General features: G+C 66.4%; 2 protein-coding genes across 2 annotated transcripts; both read right to left on the reverse strand.

Annotated features, from left to right (window-relative positions):
• Nucleotides 1-296: 296 nt before the first annotated feature.
• Nucleotides 297-12693, reverse strand: KRI1 (KRI1 homolog). Its single transcript, XM_050925272.1, has 19 exons — nucleotides 12570-12693; nucleotides 12264-12340; nucleotides 11834-11939; nucleotides 11190-11292; nucleotides 10519-10570; nucleotides 10091-10140; nucleotides 9715-9811; nucleotides 9375-9449; nucleotides 8691-8812; nucleotides 7637-7763; nucleotides 6582-6677; nucleotides 5907-6077; nucleotides 4635-4710; nucleotides 4077-4168; nucleotides 3712-3853; nucleotides 3197-3327; nucleotides 2285-2349; nucleotides 1774-1869; nucleotides 297-996 (listed from the first exon to the last, which is right to left on the reverse strand). Exons 1-19 carry the CDS (start codon nucleotides 12643-12645, stop codon nucleotides 582-584), a joined length of 2169 nt encoding a protein of 722 aa, XP_050781229.1. The 5' UTR covers nucleotides 12646-12693; the 3' UTR covers nucleotides 297-581.
• A 1788-nt stretch (nucleotides 12694-14481) lies between these two features.
• On the reverse strand, nucleotides 14482-17424 carry CDKN2D (cyclin dependent kinase inhibitor 2D). Its single transcript, XM_050925271.1, has 3 exons — nucleotides 17367-17424; nucleotides 16740-16897; nucleotides 14482-16165 (listed from the first exon to the last, which is right to left on the reverse strand). The coding sequence occupies exons 2-3, from the start codon at nucleotides 16881-16883 to the stop codon at nucleotides 15806-15808; spliced, it is 504 nt and encodes a 167-aa protein (XP_050781228.1). The 5' UTR covers nucleotides 16884-16897; nucleotides 17367-17424; the 3' UTR covers nucleotides 14482-15805.
• Nucleotides 17425-17687: the final 263 nt, after the last annotated feature.

Genomic DNA, 17687 nt, shown 5'->3' on the forward strand with positions numbered 1-17687 from the left:
TTGCGCTGCCTGGAGCTGGCGCTGCCCGATTAGGGCAGGTAGGAGACTTGGCTCCAGGTGGCATTAGCAGGTTCCCGAGGACACCGGCTGCCAGGGCTAAGGCAGCCCCTGCTCTGCAGGGGGAGGGGGCCCAGCTGCTCACCCGACCCAGCCCCCCTCCCCGAGGGGACAGCCCCATGCAGCCAGCAGAGTTCCTGTGTGCCCTCCGGCTCTGGGGGAGCTGCAGCCAGCACTGACCGGCCCAAGAGGAAAGCTGCACGTGGAGCTGGAGCACCAGGGCGAGGTTTATTCTGGAGGAGAAAGGGGGTTTGCTCCACTCTCTGCCACCAAACACTGAGCCCCAGCCAGCAGCACACCAGCTCCAGCAGGGGAAACTGAGGCACTGAGCCAGAACTGGACCCAGGCGTCCGGGCTTCGAGCCCACTTCTTTGAGCAGCGCCGCCTCTGTCCGCAGCGGGCAGGAAGGGGTAGAGACAGTGACCCCAGCTGCCGGGGAGGGGTGAGGTAAAAAGCCCTGGGGCAGAAGTTGCCACCCCACCCTCAGTTTCAGGGTAGGCCTGGGGCCCCGCTCCCTGCCGTGCTCAGGCCCGGGCAGCTTTGCCCTCGGCCCGCTGAGGCTGTTGCGCCGGCCGCTTCCTGCTTCGGCGCTGGAGCTGGCGGTAGAGCAGGCGGCGCGCGTTGAGCCCGTAGGCCTGGAGCCTGTGCCCGCTGAACTCCCGCCCGCCCACCCGCACCTTGGCACCCAGCAGCAGCCCCTTCCGCCTCCTCCGCTTGGGGGCAGGGGCCTGGGGCCCAGGGGAGGCCTTCCCCTCCAGGCCCCCAGGCTGCCCAGCAGGGGGCAGGGTGGGGCTGAGGGCCCCTGCCGTGGGCACCGAGGGCCCCTCGTCCTCCTGGCACACAGCCAGGCCAGCGCCATGCGGCTCCTTCCCCTTTGCCTTGTCCTGGTGCTTCTTGCCCAGCTTCGGCCGCGTCTTGTCCCCGCCGGCCTCCTCCACGCTGCAGGACAAGGAGAGGGGCCACGTGAAAATCGGGGGGGAGACCAGGGCATGGTGCCAGTTCAGCCCTGCCATGCCAGAGCCACCCACCCCCTGCGAGGCCTGCGGCCCTGAGAGCACAGGCATCGCCAGCCCAGGGGCCCATCCAGCCTGGTATCCTGTCTCCAGCAGAAGGGGCAGGACGCCCTGCAGGAGGCAGGAGAAATACAAGCATCCAGGCTATTCACGCTGCCCAGGTCTTAGCCTCCCTGGGATCATGTCCTAAAGGGCCTCCCCCCAGCCTAAGGGGAGGACCCACAGGTCTGGGACACCAAGTAATTACGGGGGACAACTAATGAATCCCTGGGATCATGTAGCAGGGAGTTCCACCGACCCCCAGTGCCTCTTGTGAGCACAGCATTTCCTTGATAGGAAGGCGACGGGCTCAGGGGCACCCCCCGCCCTCCCAGCCTGCTCCTCGGGGGACAGCCTTGCAGGGGGCACTGACCAACAGGCCCAAACAGTGGTGGGGAGAGGAGGGACCCTGCTCTCTGCAGAACAGCCTCAGTTCTGAAACCCCAGTGCGACCCCCTCCTGCTGCCAGCCCCCCGGCGCCCCACAGAATGTGCAGCAGCTGCGGGGGGGCCCATCCAGCAGCCTCCTGGGACTCCTAGAAGCCAAGGAAACTCCCAGGGAAAACAAGGTGGTCAGAGATGAGCTCCCATGCAGGTGAAGGGTTCAAATCGCGCAGCGGGAGCGTGGGGGACTCAGCGCTGGAGCCCAGGCCCAGGGTACGTACGCAGCTGAGAGGGACTTGAGGATCTGCTGCTTCTTGCTGGTGTTCTGCGCCTTGCGGGTGTAGGCGGCCTTGTCCTGGAGCTCCTCCTTCTCTGACCTGCGGGGAGACGTGGGGCAGGAGGGCTCAGATACTGACCCACAGAGAGGGACCCAGAGGTCACCCTCCAAGGCCTCCAGCTGGAAGAGAAGGGCTGAGAATCAGCCCAGCAGCGTGTGAACGGGACATGGATGATAATCCAGCAATGCTGTGGCAGAGCGCCAGAGAGGGAAACTGAGGCACGCACACAGCCCAGGAGTCCTGACTCCAAGCCCTCCCCTCCCACAGACAGCGAGAGAACCCAGGAATCCTATTCCACCTCACCCTGCATGTGGTTTCTGAGCAAAGCCAAGTCCTGGTTTGAAGCACCCCTTGTCCCCAGCTGGGCTGGGGGCCCAGGACCCATCTGCTGCCCTCCCATCCCCTACCCCACCCCCAAGCACCATGGGGGAGGGGCAGCCCCCCAGCCCCTCACCTGTACATGCAGGTCTTGCGCAGTGAACACCAGCGGTTTAGCTCCTTGTCGTCAGCGGCCAGGATCTGACGGGGGGCGAGAGCAAAGTGGGGGAGGGTTCATGACCTGTGGGGGGCAGGGACCCCCAGGAGCTGGGGATCAGCCTTGGATCCAGAGGGGGAAACTGAGGCACAGCAAAGGGACAGGATTGATCCCCTGAGGTCAGAGAGTCAGGGCAGAGCTGGAGAGAGAACCCAAGAGTCCTGGGTCCCAGCCCCCCTGCTCTGAGCACTAGGCCCCACTCCCCTCCAGAAGTCGGGCTAGGCCCAGAACTGTGGGGAGGCCGGTGGAGCACAGGGGCAGGTGCCAGGCAGGGAAGGGGTGCCACGCGGGGGAGGGGCGGGTACCTCGTCAGTGCTGAGGCCAAAGTCGCAGGGCACCACGGCGCGGTACCTGAAGGGGTGAGGGAGGGGGCGACGGGAGGGCGAGAGAGGGGCAGGGCAGGGGCGGGCACCAGGGGACGGCGGGTACCTCGTCGGTGCTGAGACCGAAGTCGCAGGGCACCACGGCGTGGTACCTGAAGGGGTGACGGAGGGGGCGATGGGAGGACGAGGGAGGGGCAGGGCAGGGGTGGGACGGCGGGCAGTCGGGGAAGGGTGGGCACCAGGGGATGGCGGGTACCTCGTCGGTGCTGAGGCCGAAGTCGCAGGGCACCACGGCGCGGTACCTGAAGGGGTGCGGGAGGGGGCGACGGGAGGACGAGGGAGGGGCAGGGCAGGGGTGGGACGGCGGGCAGTCGGGGAAGGGTGGGCACCAGGGGAAGGCGGGTACCTCGTCGGTGCTGAGGCCGAAGTCGCAGGGCACCACAGCGCGGTACCTGAAGGGGCGAGGGAGGGCGAGAGAGGGGCAGGGCAGGGGTGGGACGGCGGGTACCTCGTCGGTGCTGAGGCCGAAGTCGCAGGGCACCACGGCGTGGTACTTGAAACGACAGGGCAGGTCCCCGATCAGGTCCTCGTAGTCCAGCCGATAATACTCGTCCAGGTACTGCTCGAAGGAGCCCTCCTCTGGGGGGGCGGGGCAGACGGGGGGCTCAGCACAGCCCTGGGCCGGGGGGGGGCTTCTGGGGCTCCCTGGTCCAGCAACACCCTCCGAGCCCAGGGCAGCACCCCCAGTACAGCCCCATCCCCCAGTGACCCCCCCACCCAGGTCAGTTCCCTCTCCCAGCTGTGGGGGGCCCTGAGGCAGACCCAGAGGGGGCTGGGCCCCCTGGCCGCAGGACGCCCTTGGGGCAGACCCAGAGGACACCGGGAGGGGCAGGAGAGAGGCAAAGGGGGGCACCCAGGGACTGGCTGCACATGGCTCCCAGTGGGGTGGGGCAGGACGGCTGCTGGGCCCAAGGAGCCTGACACCCCAGGACACCCGTGCTGGACAGACCCCCCCCCTTTTACCAGGGTCGAACGGGGGCTTCTCCTGCTCCACGGCCTCCGTGAACCGCCTCTTGTGCCTCCTCTTCCCCAGCAGCGTCGGCGCCTCCTTCTGCCGCTTCCGGGGGGGGTCTGGCCGCACGCGGGGGTCGTAATCCGCGTCCATCTGGGGGGAGAGAACCGGCCCCAGGCGCCCGTCACGCTCGGATCAGGGAGACACCCCCCTACCCCCCGCACCTCCCAGCGCCACAGGCCCCGATCCCCAAGCGGGGCCCCCCGAACGTGCCAGGAGCGCCCCCTGCTGGAGTCACCCGGCACTGCCACCAGTGTCATGAGTTCAGCCGGGTCTGAGCACCAGCCAGCAAATTCCCTCTGCCCCAGCGACGTACAATGAAGTTGGGGTCCTCGCAGTGCGGCTCGTAGCTCCCCTCTTCCTCCGGCCACTCGCCCCGGCCAGTCCAGTTGTCCCAGTTCCAGCCGTCTGGGTCCAAGGGGAAAGAGACGGTTTTGTTGGAGCGGAATCCTACTCCTACTGCCCCCCCCCGAAGCCCCCAGCTGTGAGCGGGGGCAGGGATCACCCCACCCACCACTGAGAGGCAGCCACCTCTGGCTGGGGCATGGCAGCTGATTTTAACAGCACTGCCCGCAGCATTTGGGACAGGAATGGGGGGGTAGCTCAGATGCAATGCCCCCTTGCTGCCCCCGCACCATTTTCAGTTTGGGGGCACTATGGAGCCAGCCCAGACAGCTCCCCCAGAACCAGCCCCTCAAACTCACGTGCCCCTCCCAAAGGGAGTGAGTCTCATTTGCATATGTGAATATGCAAATCAGTGGGGGTGGGGGGAGAAGTGATCTCCAAGCTGATCTGAGCATAGAGGCAGGGTGGCAGTCTCATGGTGCCCCCCCATTGTCCTCCCCCCACATTCCCCGCTCCCCCATCCACCTACCATCCACGCCCTCCTCCTCCTGGAACTGCGGCTTCTCCTCCTCCGCCTCCCCATAATACTCGGCCCCAAAGAATTTCTGTGGGGTGGGAAGAGAAGGAGCCGAGTGAGCAGCTGGGCTGAGAGGGGCAGGATTCCCCCCCCTGCCCGGGCAGGGAGTCCCAGGGGGACACAACAAAGGAGTCCCCCCACGGCAGGTCCCCACCCCAGACCCCTGCAGGGCTGCACCTCCCGCCCCAGAGGGGAGGGCACCACCCTGCCGCTGGGGATGTGGCCTGGTGACCCACAGAGGAGCCAGGCCAGGCTGGGGACACGGGGCCTGGGCCAGATGGGAGCCAGACGGGCTTGGCACAGGACATTAACCCTTGGAGCCCAGATGGGCATGGCAGAGTCAGGAGATGCGAGGGCCCCATGGGGAGAGTGGGGAGGTCCCTGCAGGCCAGCCAGGAGGTGCCGGGAGGTGCCCAGACCCCACTGGTGGGCTGGGGGTTGTCTGTGGGACAGGGCGAAGAGGTGCCAGGGCCCAGTGGGGTGAAGGGGGCAGGGGGAGGTGGTGTCTGTGCCGCAGGGCTGAGAGCTGCCAGGGCCCAGTGGGGTGAAGGGGGGGGTCTGTGGCGCAGGGCTGAGAGGCGCCAGGGCCCAGTGGGGTGAAGGGGGCAGGGGGAGGTGGTGTCTGTGGCGCAGGGCTGAGAGCTGCCAGGGCCCAGTGGGGTGAAGGGGGGGCGGTCTGTGCCGCAGGGCTGAGAGGCGCCAGGGCCCAGTGGGGTGAAGGGGGGGGTCTGTGCCGCGGGGCTGAGAGCTGCCAGGGCCCAGTGGGGTGAGGCGGGGGGGGTCTGTGCCGCAGGGCTGAGAGGTGCCAGGGCCCAGTGGGGTGAAGGGGGGGGGGGTCTGTGGCGCAGGGCTGAGAGCTGCCAGGGCCCAGTGGGGTGAAGGGGGCGGGGGGGGTCTGTGGCGCAGGGCTGAGAGCTGCCAGGGCCCAGTGGGGGGGGTCTGTGCCGCAGGGCTGAGAGCTGCCAGGGCCCAGTGGGGTGAAGGGGGGGGGGGTCTGTGCCGCAGGGCTGAGAGGTGCCAGGGCCCAGTGGGGTGAAGGGGGGGGGGGTCTGTGCCGCAGGGCTGAGAGGTGCCAGGGCCCAGTGGGGGGGGTCTGTGGCGCAGGGCTGAGAGCTGCCAGGGCCCAGTGGGGTGAAGGGGGCAGGGGGAGGTGGTGTCTGTGCCGCAGGGCTGAGAGGCGCCAGGCCCCCCAGGGCGAGGTGGGGGGTGCAGGGGGGCTCTCGCCTGCATGAGCCGGTCGTGTTCGGCTGGGTCGAAGGCCCCCTCCAGCTCCTGCTCCCCGAAGCCCACGGTCGCGTTGCCCGTCGCCTCCCGCAGCTTCTCCAGCTTGGCCAGGATCTCCTGGCGCTTCAGGTTCTTCAGCTGCTTCAACTCCTCCTGTTTCCGGGCCTTCTCCTGGGGGGGGACGGACCGGGGGTTATGATGGGAGGGGCTCCCCTCGGTCGCTGACACCTCCCACCCGCCAGGGGGCCCATGCAACACTGAGAGATGGGGGGGCGGGGGGCTCCTAACCCCCAAGAGACTCTGTGTCCGATAGAACCAGTCCCTGGAGACACCAGTACACGGAGGGTGAAGACCAACCAGAGACAGGAGCAGGAAGAGAACCCAGGCATCCTGGCTCCCAGCCCGTACTCTAACCACTACACCCCACTCCCCTCCCGGAGCTGGGGATAGAACCCAGGGGCCCGGGCCCCCGGGTTCTCTCCCCACATTGACCAGGGGCCCGGGCCCCCGGCTTCTCTCCCCACATGGAACAGGGGCCCGGGCCCCCGGCTTCTCTCCCCACATTGAACAGTCTTTGTTCACTCAGCTCCGCAACTCAGGCTGCCCCACAACCTCCAGGGGTGAGAACCCCCGGCCCCCTTCAGACCACCCCCGCACACTGGGGACATCTCTCACCTTCCGCTTCCTCTCCCTGATCTCCTCACGCTTCTCCTTGCGCCGCTCGTCCTTTCTGCGCACCGAGCTGGCGATGGTCCGGGGATAAGTCCTCACCTGGGGGGGGAGGAAAGGGCACCCATACTACCACCAGACCCCCCCCATGCACACAGATGAGACTCCAGGGACCCTGGGGACCTCCACCCACAGCCTGGACACCCCCACCCACAGCATGGGAGGCACCCAACACTGCAGCCCCCACTCCAGCTGGGGGGGCTCATCTGTGTTGGGGTCTCCCAGCACCTCCATCCTGGGACCCTACCGTGCCCCACCCAGCTGCCCTTGGCTCCAGAGTCACTCCCCCTCCTCCTCCCTGGGGGAGGAGCATGGTGCCTGGGGAGGGACACAGCGCCTGGGGGGGCGCAAGAGAGACACAGCACCCGGGGGGGGAACAAGGCACCCGGGTGAGGAAGCAGGGGGGATACAACACGGGGGGGGGGCAGGGGGACCACACGGCACCCGGGGGGGGACATAGGGCCCGGGGGAAGGCAGGGGGACCACACGGCACCCGGGGGGGACATAAGGCCCGGGGGGCGGGGCAGAGGGACCACACGGCACCCGGGGGGGACATAAGGCCCGGGGGGCGGGGCAGAGGGACCACACGGCACCCGGGGGGGGACATAGGGCCCGGGGGGGGGCAGAGGGACCACACGGCACCCGGGGGGGACATAGGGCCCGGGGGGAGGGGCAGAGGGACCACACGGCACCCGGGGGGGGACACAGGGCCCCGGGGGAAGGCAGGGGGACCACACGGCACCCGGGGGGGACATAGGGCCCGGGGGGGGCAGAGGGACCACACAGCACCCGGGGGAGGACATAGGGCCCGGGGGAAGGCAGGGGGACCACACGGCACCCGGGGGAGGACATAGGGCCCCGGGGGAAGGCAGGGGGACCACACGGCACCCGGGGGGGGACATAGGGCCCGGGGGGAAGGCAGGGGGACCACACGGCACCCGGGGGGGACATAAGGCCCGGGGGGGGGCAGGGGGACCACACGGCACCCGGGGGTCCCTTACCAGCTGCGCGTCAGGCTCCTCAAAGCGGAAGTTGTACTTGTGTTCAAACTCCTCCTGCTTCTGGAGGAAGAGCTCCCCCTCGTCCGAGGAGTCGTCCAGCCGCAGCGGGGACACAGCCCCGGGGCCCCTGAGAAGAGACAAGGCCATGGGGGGGGGGTGTCTCCAGGAACCAACCCCCCTCTGGAACCTCTCCTGGGGGTGACGTGACACCCTGGGTGGGCCATCGGCACCAGGGATCGAACCCACATCAGCCAGGCCTAGGAGCAGCAGCTTTCCCCTGCACCACTGAGGACGGGGGGGGGGGGGGGGGGGGCCCAGTCCAGGCTCCCCCCCCGCAGCTCTAGCCCTCCCCAGGCCTTTGCCTTATGTTTCCACCTCCCCAGGACAAGGACAAGCGCCCCCTGCTGCAGCCATCACCCTCATTCCGCAGCGCCGCATGCTTGCCCCATACATTGATTTCAACAGGTTCCCCACCAGGCACGAGCCATCCCCCCCAGGGGGTTACCCTGCCCGCCTCCCAGCTACAGGGAGCTCTGCTCACAGGCCATGTTTTCACCCCCACCTGCTATCCCCAGGAAGCCCCCCCCACAACACTCCTGGCCCCACGGCTGCCCCCCCACTGCCCCACAGCAGCCACACCCGTCCCCATCTGGTTCCAGTGGGGTCTCCTCCTGCCACAGCAATAACCCCCCCAGCTCCTGCTCCGATTGGCCAGGGTGGCCACACCCACCCTAGACTGGCCAATGGGAGAGGCGGCCGGTCTCCAGGAGTTCCAAAGGACACACGGCCTGGCAGGCACAGCTGGGGCAGAGCCGCCCATCGGGGGGCACTGCTGTGCAGAGCCATGATTCTAGGGGTCCAACCTCCAATGGATCTGCAGGGCACATAGCACAGGGGGTCAAACCAGGCCCCCCAAATTAGAGACTCTCCACCCAATAAAACATGGTCCACTCATGATCTGGCTCCCAGGGTTGGGGTCCCTCATCCAGCCCCAAGTGGCAGGGAAAGACAGAGGGCAAGAAAGCTGCTCCCCAGGTGCACCCAATGCACTTGCCTTCCCCCATCCTCCTCCTCCTCCTCCTCCTCCTCCCTGTAGCCCTTGTTCAGGATGTAGTCGCGTAGGAAGCGCTCCCCGGGGTCCAGCGTGGGGTCGCTCCAATACTCCTTCAGCGGGGCCTGGTGGAGAGAAGACGGCGGAACTCACTGCCACAAGGTGCTGACTGAGGCCAGGGTTGGGAGAGGGGTTTAGGACCCCCTCTTGCTTTGGGGCAGGACCCCAACGCTCTAACTGATGTGGGTCGGGAGAGACGTCCCCCAGGGGCAGGCAATCCCCTTTCTGCCTCCCGCTTCAACCTCTGAAGCAGCTGGTGCCACTCCTGTCCAAGCCGGGATCCCAGGCTAGATGGGCCCCCGGGCCAAGCCAGAGCTGCAGAGAGATGGGGGCGGGGAGGAGCGGATCTCAGGCTGGGCTGACCCACGCTGTGTCCATCACAGGCTGGCCGTGGGGCGCCGCAGTCCCAGGAGATTGCAAGGGAGAGAGTAGAACAGACCCTGAGGGGCGGGCGCCCGGCAGGGACCAGCAGGGGGCGCTTGTGGGGGTCTCTGCCCGGCCCCCAGGCATCCTCCTCCCACCGGCCGCGCCCAGCCCAGGCAGCCAGGGGCAGGTCACAGGGGACGCTGGCCCTGAGGTCGGGGGCTCCGACAGCATCTGGCCGGGGGAGAACATGTGCCCACTTACCAAGTCCTCGAGCTGCTGGTCCGGGGGCAAATCCTGCCCTTTGAGCCAGCTGATATAGCCCTCCTCCTCACGCGCCTGGGGAGGAGATAGCAGAGACCCCGTCAGTGCCCTGGACGCCTGCGCAGCCCCCCCCGGCCCGAATCCAGCCATCCCAGCAGGAGGCGCCACGCCGAGATCCCCACCTAGGGGAGTCAGCTCCCAGAACCACAGCCCCGAGCCCAGCCACCTGACCCCACCAAACCCGCCCCCTTCCCCCGGCACAGGAACCGTCTCTGCCCAGAACCCCCACTGGCCCAGGGACCCAGAGCAACCCACCCCCACCCGCCTCGCAGTCACCCACCTTCTCCTCCGTGCTCTTGATCCGTTTCTGCAGCAGGGCCGAGCTGCCCTCCCCCGCGCTCTCCTCCCCGTCGCTGTCTGCCACGAACGGCTGGAAGCTGCCAGGACCGGGACACCGCGGGATTAGCAGCAGGCACCGGGGTTCGAAGCCACCAGACCCCCCACCCACCCACCCAAAGGCTCCTGCTTGGCTGGAGTGCTGAGCACCACTAGCCCCCGCCCAGCCAGCACCTCCCCAATGGGTGGCTGCTGCATACTTACCCCTTTGGGGGCTCACAGCCCACCCCCCCGGGCGGCCCATGTCTGGTGGGTCCCTGCAGGGACCCACCCTGGCCACCCACACCCACCCTGTGCCCCACACCCGCCCTCCCCCTAACCTCTCCTTGATTCGCTTCTGCTCCTCAACGTAGCTCTGGGAGGTGGCTCTCTGCACAGCAAGGGAAACAGAGGGCTAAACTTGGCACCGGTCTCCATACCCACAAAGAGATCCCTCCCCTCGCGCTGAGATGCGGCCACCTCTGGGGTGGGGCATGGAGGCTCTTTATACAGGGTTCCCTCCCCTGGCACTGAGATGCGGCCGCCTCTGGGGTGGGGCCCAGCAGTCTTTCAGCAGCTATGCTGCAACGGCATAGGGCAGGAAGAGGAGAAGCCCACGCCCCATTGACACCGCAGGTGGGGTTTAAGGAAGCAGAACAGGCTCCGTAGGGGGAAGGCTTCCCTGGCACCTCCTCCCTCACTCTCTCTGGGCAGAGAAACAGCCCCCCCGCCCCCAACCTGAAAAGGCCCTTTCCAAACCCTCCCCCACCTTCTGTCTTTCAGCTGCTGCTTCCTCGTCCTCCTCATCCTCCTCGTATTTGCTGGAAGAGGAAGAAAACTGGTTATTTGGCAGCTTCGGCCTTTACGCAGCCCCTGCACCATGTCAGTTGCCATCGGCAGAGGGGCCAAGCACCCAATCCCGGCTATGTCAACACTGCCACAGACCCACAGCTGCCTGCCGAAGGAGGACCCTTCAAATGCTGCACTGCCCTTTTAGCGACAGGGCAACTGGTCCTGGGCCTTTGGCCAGTGGCCAGAAGGCTCCAGAGGGAGGCCAACCCCTCATCTGCATTGTCCTCAACACACACCTAACACCTGAAGCTCTGCATTAAGCCAAGGGCTATAATCCAATTGCAGGTTTCAGGGCCTCAGCCAGTTGCTTGCAGGAGTCAGGAAGGGATGTTTTTCCCAGTACGCAATTAGACAGATATATCTTGGGTTATGTGTCCCCCTCCCGCCTGCCTCTAAAGCATCAGAGATTGGCCTTGGCTGGAGACGAGATATCGGTCAGTGCACATCAGGGCTCTGACCTGGGACAATGCGTCCTCCGTTAAGATGCATAGCTGGTGGGTCTTGCCTACTTAAAACAGACTTAAACTCTATGAAATTGCTCCTCCAAGGAAATCCGTAGCCCAGCCCGGCCCAGCCCTCGCTCCTTACCCTTCCTTCTCCAGGATCACCTTTCTCTCATAATCCTTCAGGTACATGGGTTTCTCCTTCCTCTTCGGAGCTGCTGCCTCCTTCCCACTTTCTGACAAAGAATCTGAGAACAGAGCCACAGCCCAGCTCAGCACGGGGAGCCAGGTGCTCTGGTCCAGGGGAGACAGCTGGACGTGTGGGCCAGAGATTCGGGTGTCCTGCAGGCTGGGAAGGGCGTCCCCATAGATCAGGGAGCCACCGTCCAGCATTCCTGGGTCGGGGATCCCAGCCATGGCCTTGGGGGTGGGGACTTCGGGAATGGAATAAAGGCAGCGGGGGAGGGGTCCCAGCTGGGAATTAAGCGGGGGGGGGCAGGAAGGGGATCCCATGCAGTGTGTCCCTCCTAGGTTACTATGGCAACATGGCAACTGCCCATGGGAGCCAGGCCTGTGCCTCTGCCCTGAGCGGTCCCCATCCCCCCGGGCACAGCTGGCCGAGGGGAACAGAGTTACTGTGACCAGCGGGACCCACCTCGGACAGTACTTGCTCCTGGCAGCACCACAGAGTTACGTCAACCCTGCGGCTCTGATGGGGGGAGCCACCGGGGCTGGGAGCGAGGGGGAGGGGTGCACAGCAGAGGCACACACGGGAGGGGGAGCCGTTACCTGCTTGGCTGCAGAAGGTGGCGTCTTTCTGGTAGATCCTGGGGTCCCTGGTTTTCAGCAGGGCCAGAGTGCGATAGAAATCTCTGTCTTGCAGGGGGTCCAGCTCCTGCGGGCCCAGCGGGTTAATCAACAGCAACCCCCACCCTTTCTCTGGGGCACTGTGTCTAGCACGGCCCCCACCCCACAGAGTACCACAGAGGGGGAAACTGAGGCACTGAGCAGGGAAGTCACTCACCCAAGGGCACAGAGCCAGTCAGTGTCAGGGCGGGGGCAGAACTCAGGAGGAATCCTGGCTCCCAGCCCCCTGCTCTGACCCACCAGCCCTCTCCCCCTCCCTCTCCCAGGGCTGGGGACAGAACCCAGGAGGCCTGTTCTGAAGCCGCTCCCCGTTCTCAGGCCCGCTGACCCCCAACCTCCATCGCACGCTCACCACATCGTCCCCACTTTCCTCCGATCCCGAGCTGGACTCCTCGTCGGGCCCCGCGTCGGGCCCATAGCGATCCTGCACTGGGGTGGTCAAAGGCAGTGGGGTTAGCGGGGAGCTGGGGGCTCTGTGGGTCCCTCTCCCCCAGGTGCCCAACCCGCCCCAACTCCGCACCCCCAGCCCCCCCCTCCAGGACCACGGAAGGAGCGGGGGGGGCTCTGCAGGGACAGGCCCCTGCTGGGGAAAGGCGCCCGTGGGTGGGGGGTCCCCCCGCAGGCCCCGCCCCCGCGCCAGGCCCCGCCCCCGGCTCACGCCGCTGCAGCTCCTCCCGCCGCCGGTAGCGCCCGTAGCGGGCCGCGAAGGCCGCGTTGACTTTCAGCTCCGGCATCTTCCTCGCCCCCCACGTGGGCGCCGGGCACTTCCGGGTCGGGGAACCACGTGGGCAGGCCAGGAGGCGGGGCTCAGGGGCAGCGACCCAGCCCTACCCCCACGCATTTAAAGGGACCGCAGCAACCTGGAGCTGTCAGTAAAGACAGTGCCCGCCCCCTGTCCCCCCCACCAGAGCCCAGGACCCCCCCCACCTCCTTCCCCAACCAAAACCCCCCCAGGACACCCTCTCTCCCGCAGCTCCGCCAGTGCCCCTCAGTCCCCCGGCCCCCCAGCTATCCCAGCCCCAGGTGCCCCTTAGCAAACCTGTATCTGGGGTAGTTCCCTGCCTCTTACCCCTGTGGTACCTGAGTGCCATAACCAGGAGGTAGGGCAGAGCTTTCGTCCCTATTGTACAAATGGGGAAACTGAGGCCCAAAGAGATTTGGGCCTAAGCTACCTGGGGTCTGTGGCACACTCTGCTGGGGGGAGAGATGCACCGTTTGGGTTAGATCACGGCGTGGGGATGAGGCGCTGCAGCTGAGAAAAGCCTCTGTCTCCGGTAATCTCTCAGCTGCTCATGGCTTCTGGCACTTGCCCCAAGCTGAGATGTTGTGAAACGGCTCCAGCTGGCCTGAGGGCTTTCGCTTTTATTTGTAAAGCTCCTGGCAGCAGCCAGCTCTCCTTTCTCATCTCCTAGCTCCGAGGCTGGGCTGCCCCACCCTGGCCTGGCAACAGGCACCCCGCTAGCATTGCCAAATGCTGGCTTCCTTCCTTCCGTTGCTGTGTCACTGAGTGCCCCACCCAGAGGCTGGGCCCAGGCCGCAGTGACAGCCCATCCGATAAACGTCCCTTGCAGCGTCACCTCTTGTGCAAAGATCTCCCTGGAGACCCAGCCAGCCCTAGGAGCAGAGACAGGCCCGGGAGCTGGGATCCCCACCCCACGAGCACCAGAGCGGATCCCGCTGCCCCCCATCCCTACAGGTTCCTATAGCAGCATCTGAGCCAGGACAGATGCCCTCCCTCGCAGCAGGTACCTCCAGGCCAGTAGCTGGGAAACCAGCTCCCCTGCCCCTAGGGGCCTAGCAGAAAAGGGGAAGGTACCCGGCCAGCATCCCCAAGCTGGGCTCCAGGCATGGCTTGGGGGAAGCACAGTTCCCAGCATTACGTGTAGCATCTAAGGTTGTGCCAGCCTGGCAAAGGCTCCGGAAAAACCTGAATAGCTCTGAGCCCTTCTCCCCACAGCCCGACATGGATCAGGTGGGAGAAGAGCTCTGCCCGAATCACTGGCATCTACACGGATTCTTTGCACCTACTCCAGTCCCTGGTGCAGGCTACAGGGGAACAGGAGGCTCAGACGGGGGAAAAGAGAGGGTGACACACCAGGGAGCAATGGTGTCAGACCCCCAGTGTCCTCCCCCCGGCACTTACAGCAACTGGCACACAGGGCAGGAGAGCCCCTGGCCCAGCCCATCACGGTCCAGTGATGCGGGAGCCCAGAGCCAGGGGACTGTGCTGCCATAGTTGTGTGGGATGTGACGTGGGTGCAAAACAAGAGGTATTATGGCAGCTGCAACTACTGCCCAGCTCTGGGAGGGTAGTGGGGTCTAGTGGCTAGTGCAGGGGGGGTGCTGTGAGCCAGGACTCCTGGGTTCTGTCCCAGGCTCTGTTGCAATCTGTGACACCTCAGAAGAGTCACTTCCCCTCCCAGTATCAAATGGGAGCGGTGACGAGAAGTCTGACTGAAAAGTGCACTGAGATCCTAATTCCCAACCTCTGTGGCAAGATGGCTGCAGGGAACCCACCAGCCCCACCCACGCCGCTGGGGCAGCCAACTCTGCCGAAAGGAAGAGTCAGGTTTCAGAATCCACAAATATTAATTTAATGGTTAAAAACATTAAATTATCCCCCAACATTTCCTCCAAAGCACAATAAATAGAATCTGGTTTAATCTTTTCTCTGTTTTAAAAAAACACTATGTACACAGCACAGACCCACCAATTCATCCGGGGAAGAGGCTGCTGCCGGAAGAACCAAGCTCAAACGTTTTCAACGCAAAGACAATTCTGTTTCAAACACACGGGCACTCGGGGGGCGGGACGCTGCTCGCCCATCCCTGAGGGGCCTAGCAGAGGAGCGAAAACACCAGCCACCAGCCCCCAAAACGTGGCTGGAGCGTGGCTTGGCGAGACCACAGAGCCTGGCATGAGCTGCACTGCATGCTGGGATGTGTAGTCTCTAGGGCAGCCTGGACCGAGGAGGGTCACGAGGCACAGAGCTGGGACTGGATGTGGAACCCCCACGGAGAACATGGGGACGCCCCCTTTAATAGCAGCCCCATGCACAGCCATGGGGGATCCCAACTGCTGGTCGGCCCTAGACACAGGTATTTGCCCCATAGCTCCTACTCAAATCCAGCGCTGTGCTGAGACAGGAGCAGCCCCCCACTGGGCTGGGCTCTAACCTCCTGCCCCCCACATCAGCTCGGTCCCATTAATCCTTTGCACGCCACAGTTCCCAGTGCCCCCTGCCAACCCTCCACCCCTCTTGGCTGGATTCAATGCAAAACGGACACTCACAAAACAACACTGTAGGGGTGGGGGGTGGGGAGAACGGCAGATACAGGGGAGGGAATAGACCAGAGAGCACTGTGCACGGAGCTCTCTCCTGGGGAGCCACACAGACTCCCCCCTCCACTTTGCACTGAAATGGGAGGGGGCAGGGAAGGCCTGGCTTTGCAACGGCAGCACCGTTGTGTCACTGCGCCCTCCCCTCACTGCAGGCAGGTACTTCTCCCGGGTGCAAGCCACCCAGGGATCCGAGTTCGAATCATAGGCAGCAAAAGCAGGCATTCCCCCGCCCCTTCCAAACAGGTCAGCAACCCGGAAGGGAGCGGGGAGGCAAAGAGGAGAATGTGGGGAGAAGCCCCTCCCCCACTTGGGAACATCCTAGGAGGGGAGAAAAGCACCCAAAAAATATAAATAGGAACAACAGTGAAAGTTAAAGACGAACTGAGGTAGGTGGGGGATGAGGAGCTGCCTTCACATCGGCCTGGATTTAGGATGGGAAGGGGCAGGCAAGTCCCTTTGGGACGGGTGCACCGGCGGGACTGGGGATGTTGCCGGAGGAGCTAGCCACCCCCACCCCAGAGCGGTGCCACCCACCTTCTGCCTAGGAAGGTGTTACGCGAGGGCAGACAGATGCTGTCCCAGGATGGCCTCGAGGTGCGACAGGCCCAGGAGACGGGCAAGCTCCAGTGGGGTGCGCCCCTCGGTGTCGCGGTGCTGCAGGTTGGAGTCAGGCGCCAAGTACTGCACCACCTCCGTGTGCCCCTCCCGGATGGCCACATGGATGGGCAGTGCCCCCGCCCCATCGGGCACGTTGATGTCGGCCCCATGCTCCACCAGCACACGCAGGGTGTCCAGGAAGCCAGTGCGGGCAGCGTCGTGGGCGGGTGCCCGGCCGGCCTCGTCCTGGATGTTGGGGCTGGCGCCCTGCTTCAGCAGCTCCTCTGCCACAAACGTGTTGCCGAACATCATCACCTGGGCGAGCAGAGGGGTTGGGGGATTTGAACCCACGACCATGCCCCCGATGGGCAGCTGGGGACTGCACCTGTGTCCCAGAGCCCACACCCCGCTCTAGCCCAGGAGCTGACAGGGACTGGGGCTCAAACCCAGCCCCCCTGTAAGACCTGGAGCCAGGCCAAGGGGCAGCCTTCGGCCCCGGGCGGCTGTGTGGGGGCCCAGCCTGTGTTTGGTCTGCACCCTCCCCAGCTGCATATACACATCTCTTGTTTGGGAGGCACCTGGGGATCAGTGTAAACCGGGGGGGGGGGGGGATGCCGGGGCACTGGAGGGATGGGACCCGGGTGCCCGGAGGGGACACACACACACGAGGGCGCTGGGGGGGATGTGGAGATAATGGGGGAACACAGATTGGGACCCCACTGGCTTCCCAGCCCTTTCTGGGATGGAGGGAGGGCCCTTAGGTGGGCAGCCTGGGCACAAAGGAGCTGGGGGCTCCCTCACCCCACAACTGCCCTTGGACCTGCAGCTGGGATGGGGGGGCTCCCCGTGGGGGGGGACCGGGGGGGCTGCGTGCCCTGGGGGTCCCCACCTGCAGCGCCGTCTTGCCGAAGCGGTTGTGCGAGTCGGGATGAACCAGCTCCTGGTGCAGGAGGCGGCGCAGCTCGGCCAGGTCCCCCCGGGCGGCGGCTCCGCTCAGCCGGTCCCCGGCGCTGATCTCGTCCCCCAGCAGCATGGCCGGGCGGGGACCTGGGGGCAGACACATGCGAGGGGGGGTCAGCCCGCAGCCCCGCCGGGCATCGCCCTCCGCCCCGGTACCCCCGCCCGGCCCCGCCCCGCCCCTCCCGGGGCTCCCCGGCCCCCCCGCGCCTTCCCCGGGCTCTCCCGCCCGGTCCCCCCGCACCCCAGCCCGACCCCTCCGGGGGCTCCCCGGCCCCTTCCCTGGGCACCCCCGCCCGGCCCGCCCCGAGGCTCCCCGGCCCCCCAGCGCCTTCCCCGGGCTCTCCCGCCCGGTCCCCCCGCACCCCCGCCTGGCCCCCCCGCACCCCAGCCCGGCTCCTCCGCCCGCCCCCCCCCGGGGCTCCCCGGCCCCCAGCGCCTTCCCCGGGCTCTCCCGCCCGGTCCCCCCGCACCCCAGCCCGACCCCGCCGGGGGCTCCCCGGCCCCTTCCCTGGGCACCCCCGCCCGGCCCGCCCCGAGGCTCCCCCGCTCCCCTCACCCTGCTGCGGGGCGCCTGGGACAGGGAGCGGGGCCGGCGGCTGCGGCAGCGGGGAGGGCGGGGGCCGGGGCGGAGCTGGGGGGCGGGGCGGGGCGGGGCCGGGCTCAGCGAGACTGGGGCCTGGGGCCGGTCCCGGAGGGGGCGGGGCGGGTCCCGCGCTCGGCTCCGCCCACGTGGCCGCCCCGTGTTTGTTTTTCTCTCCCGGCTCCGGGTTCGAGACATTGTATCCGAACCGCCGGGTCCTGGCCACGCCCCCTCCCCCGGACTGTCCAATCAGAGCCCGGCTCCGGGCAAGCTCTGGCAGCCTCTCGCCTCCTGATT

The sequence above is a fragment of the Gopherus flavomarginatus genome, chromosome 16, assembly GCF_025201925.1.
Source record: "Gopherus flavomarginatus isolate rGopFla2 chromosome 16, rGopFla2.mat.asm, whole genome shotgun sequence".
Lineage (NCBI taxonomy): Eukaryota > Metazoa > Chordata > Testudines > Testudinidae > Gopherus > Gopherus flavomarginatus.

Coding starts and splice junctions, on each gene's coding strand:
- KRI1 (XM_050925272.1), bottom strand. CDS start 12,645: ATGCCGGAGCTGAAAGTCAACGCGGCCTTCGCGGCCCGCTACGGGCGC. Junction 10,141..10,518: donor CAGCAGCTGAAAGACAGAAG/GTGGGGGAGGGT, acceptor CTTGCTGTGCAG/AGAGCCACCTCCCAGAGCTA. Junction 2,350..3,196: donor TCGGCCTCAGCACCGACGAG/GTACCCGCCGTC, acceptor GCCCCCCGTCAG/ATCCTGGCCGCTGACGACAA.
- CDKN2D (XM_050925271.1), bottom strand. CDS start 16,883: ATGCTGCTGGGGGACGAGATCAGCGCCGGGGACCGGCTGAGCGGAGCC. Junction 16,166..16,739: donor TCGGCAAGACGGCGCTGCAG/GTGGGGACCCCC, acceptor CTGCTCGCCCAG/GTGATGATGTTCGGCAACAC.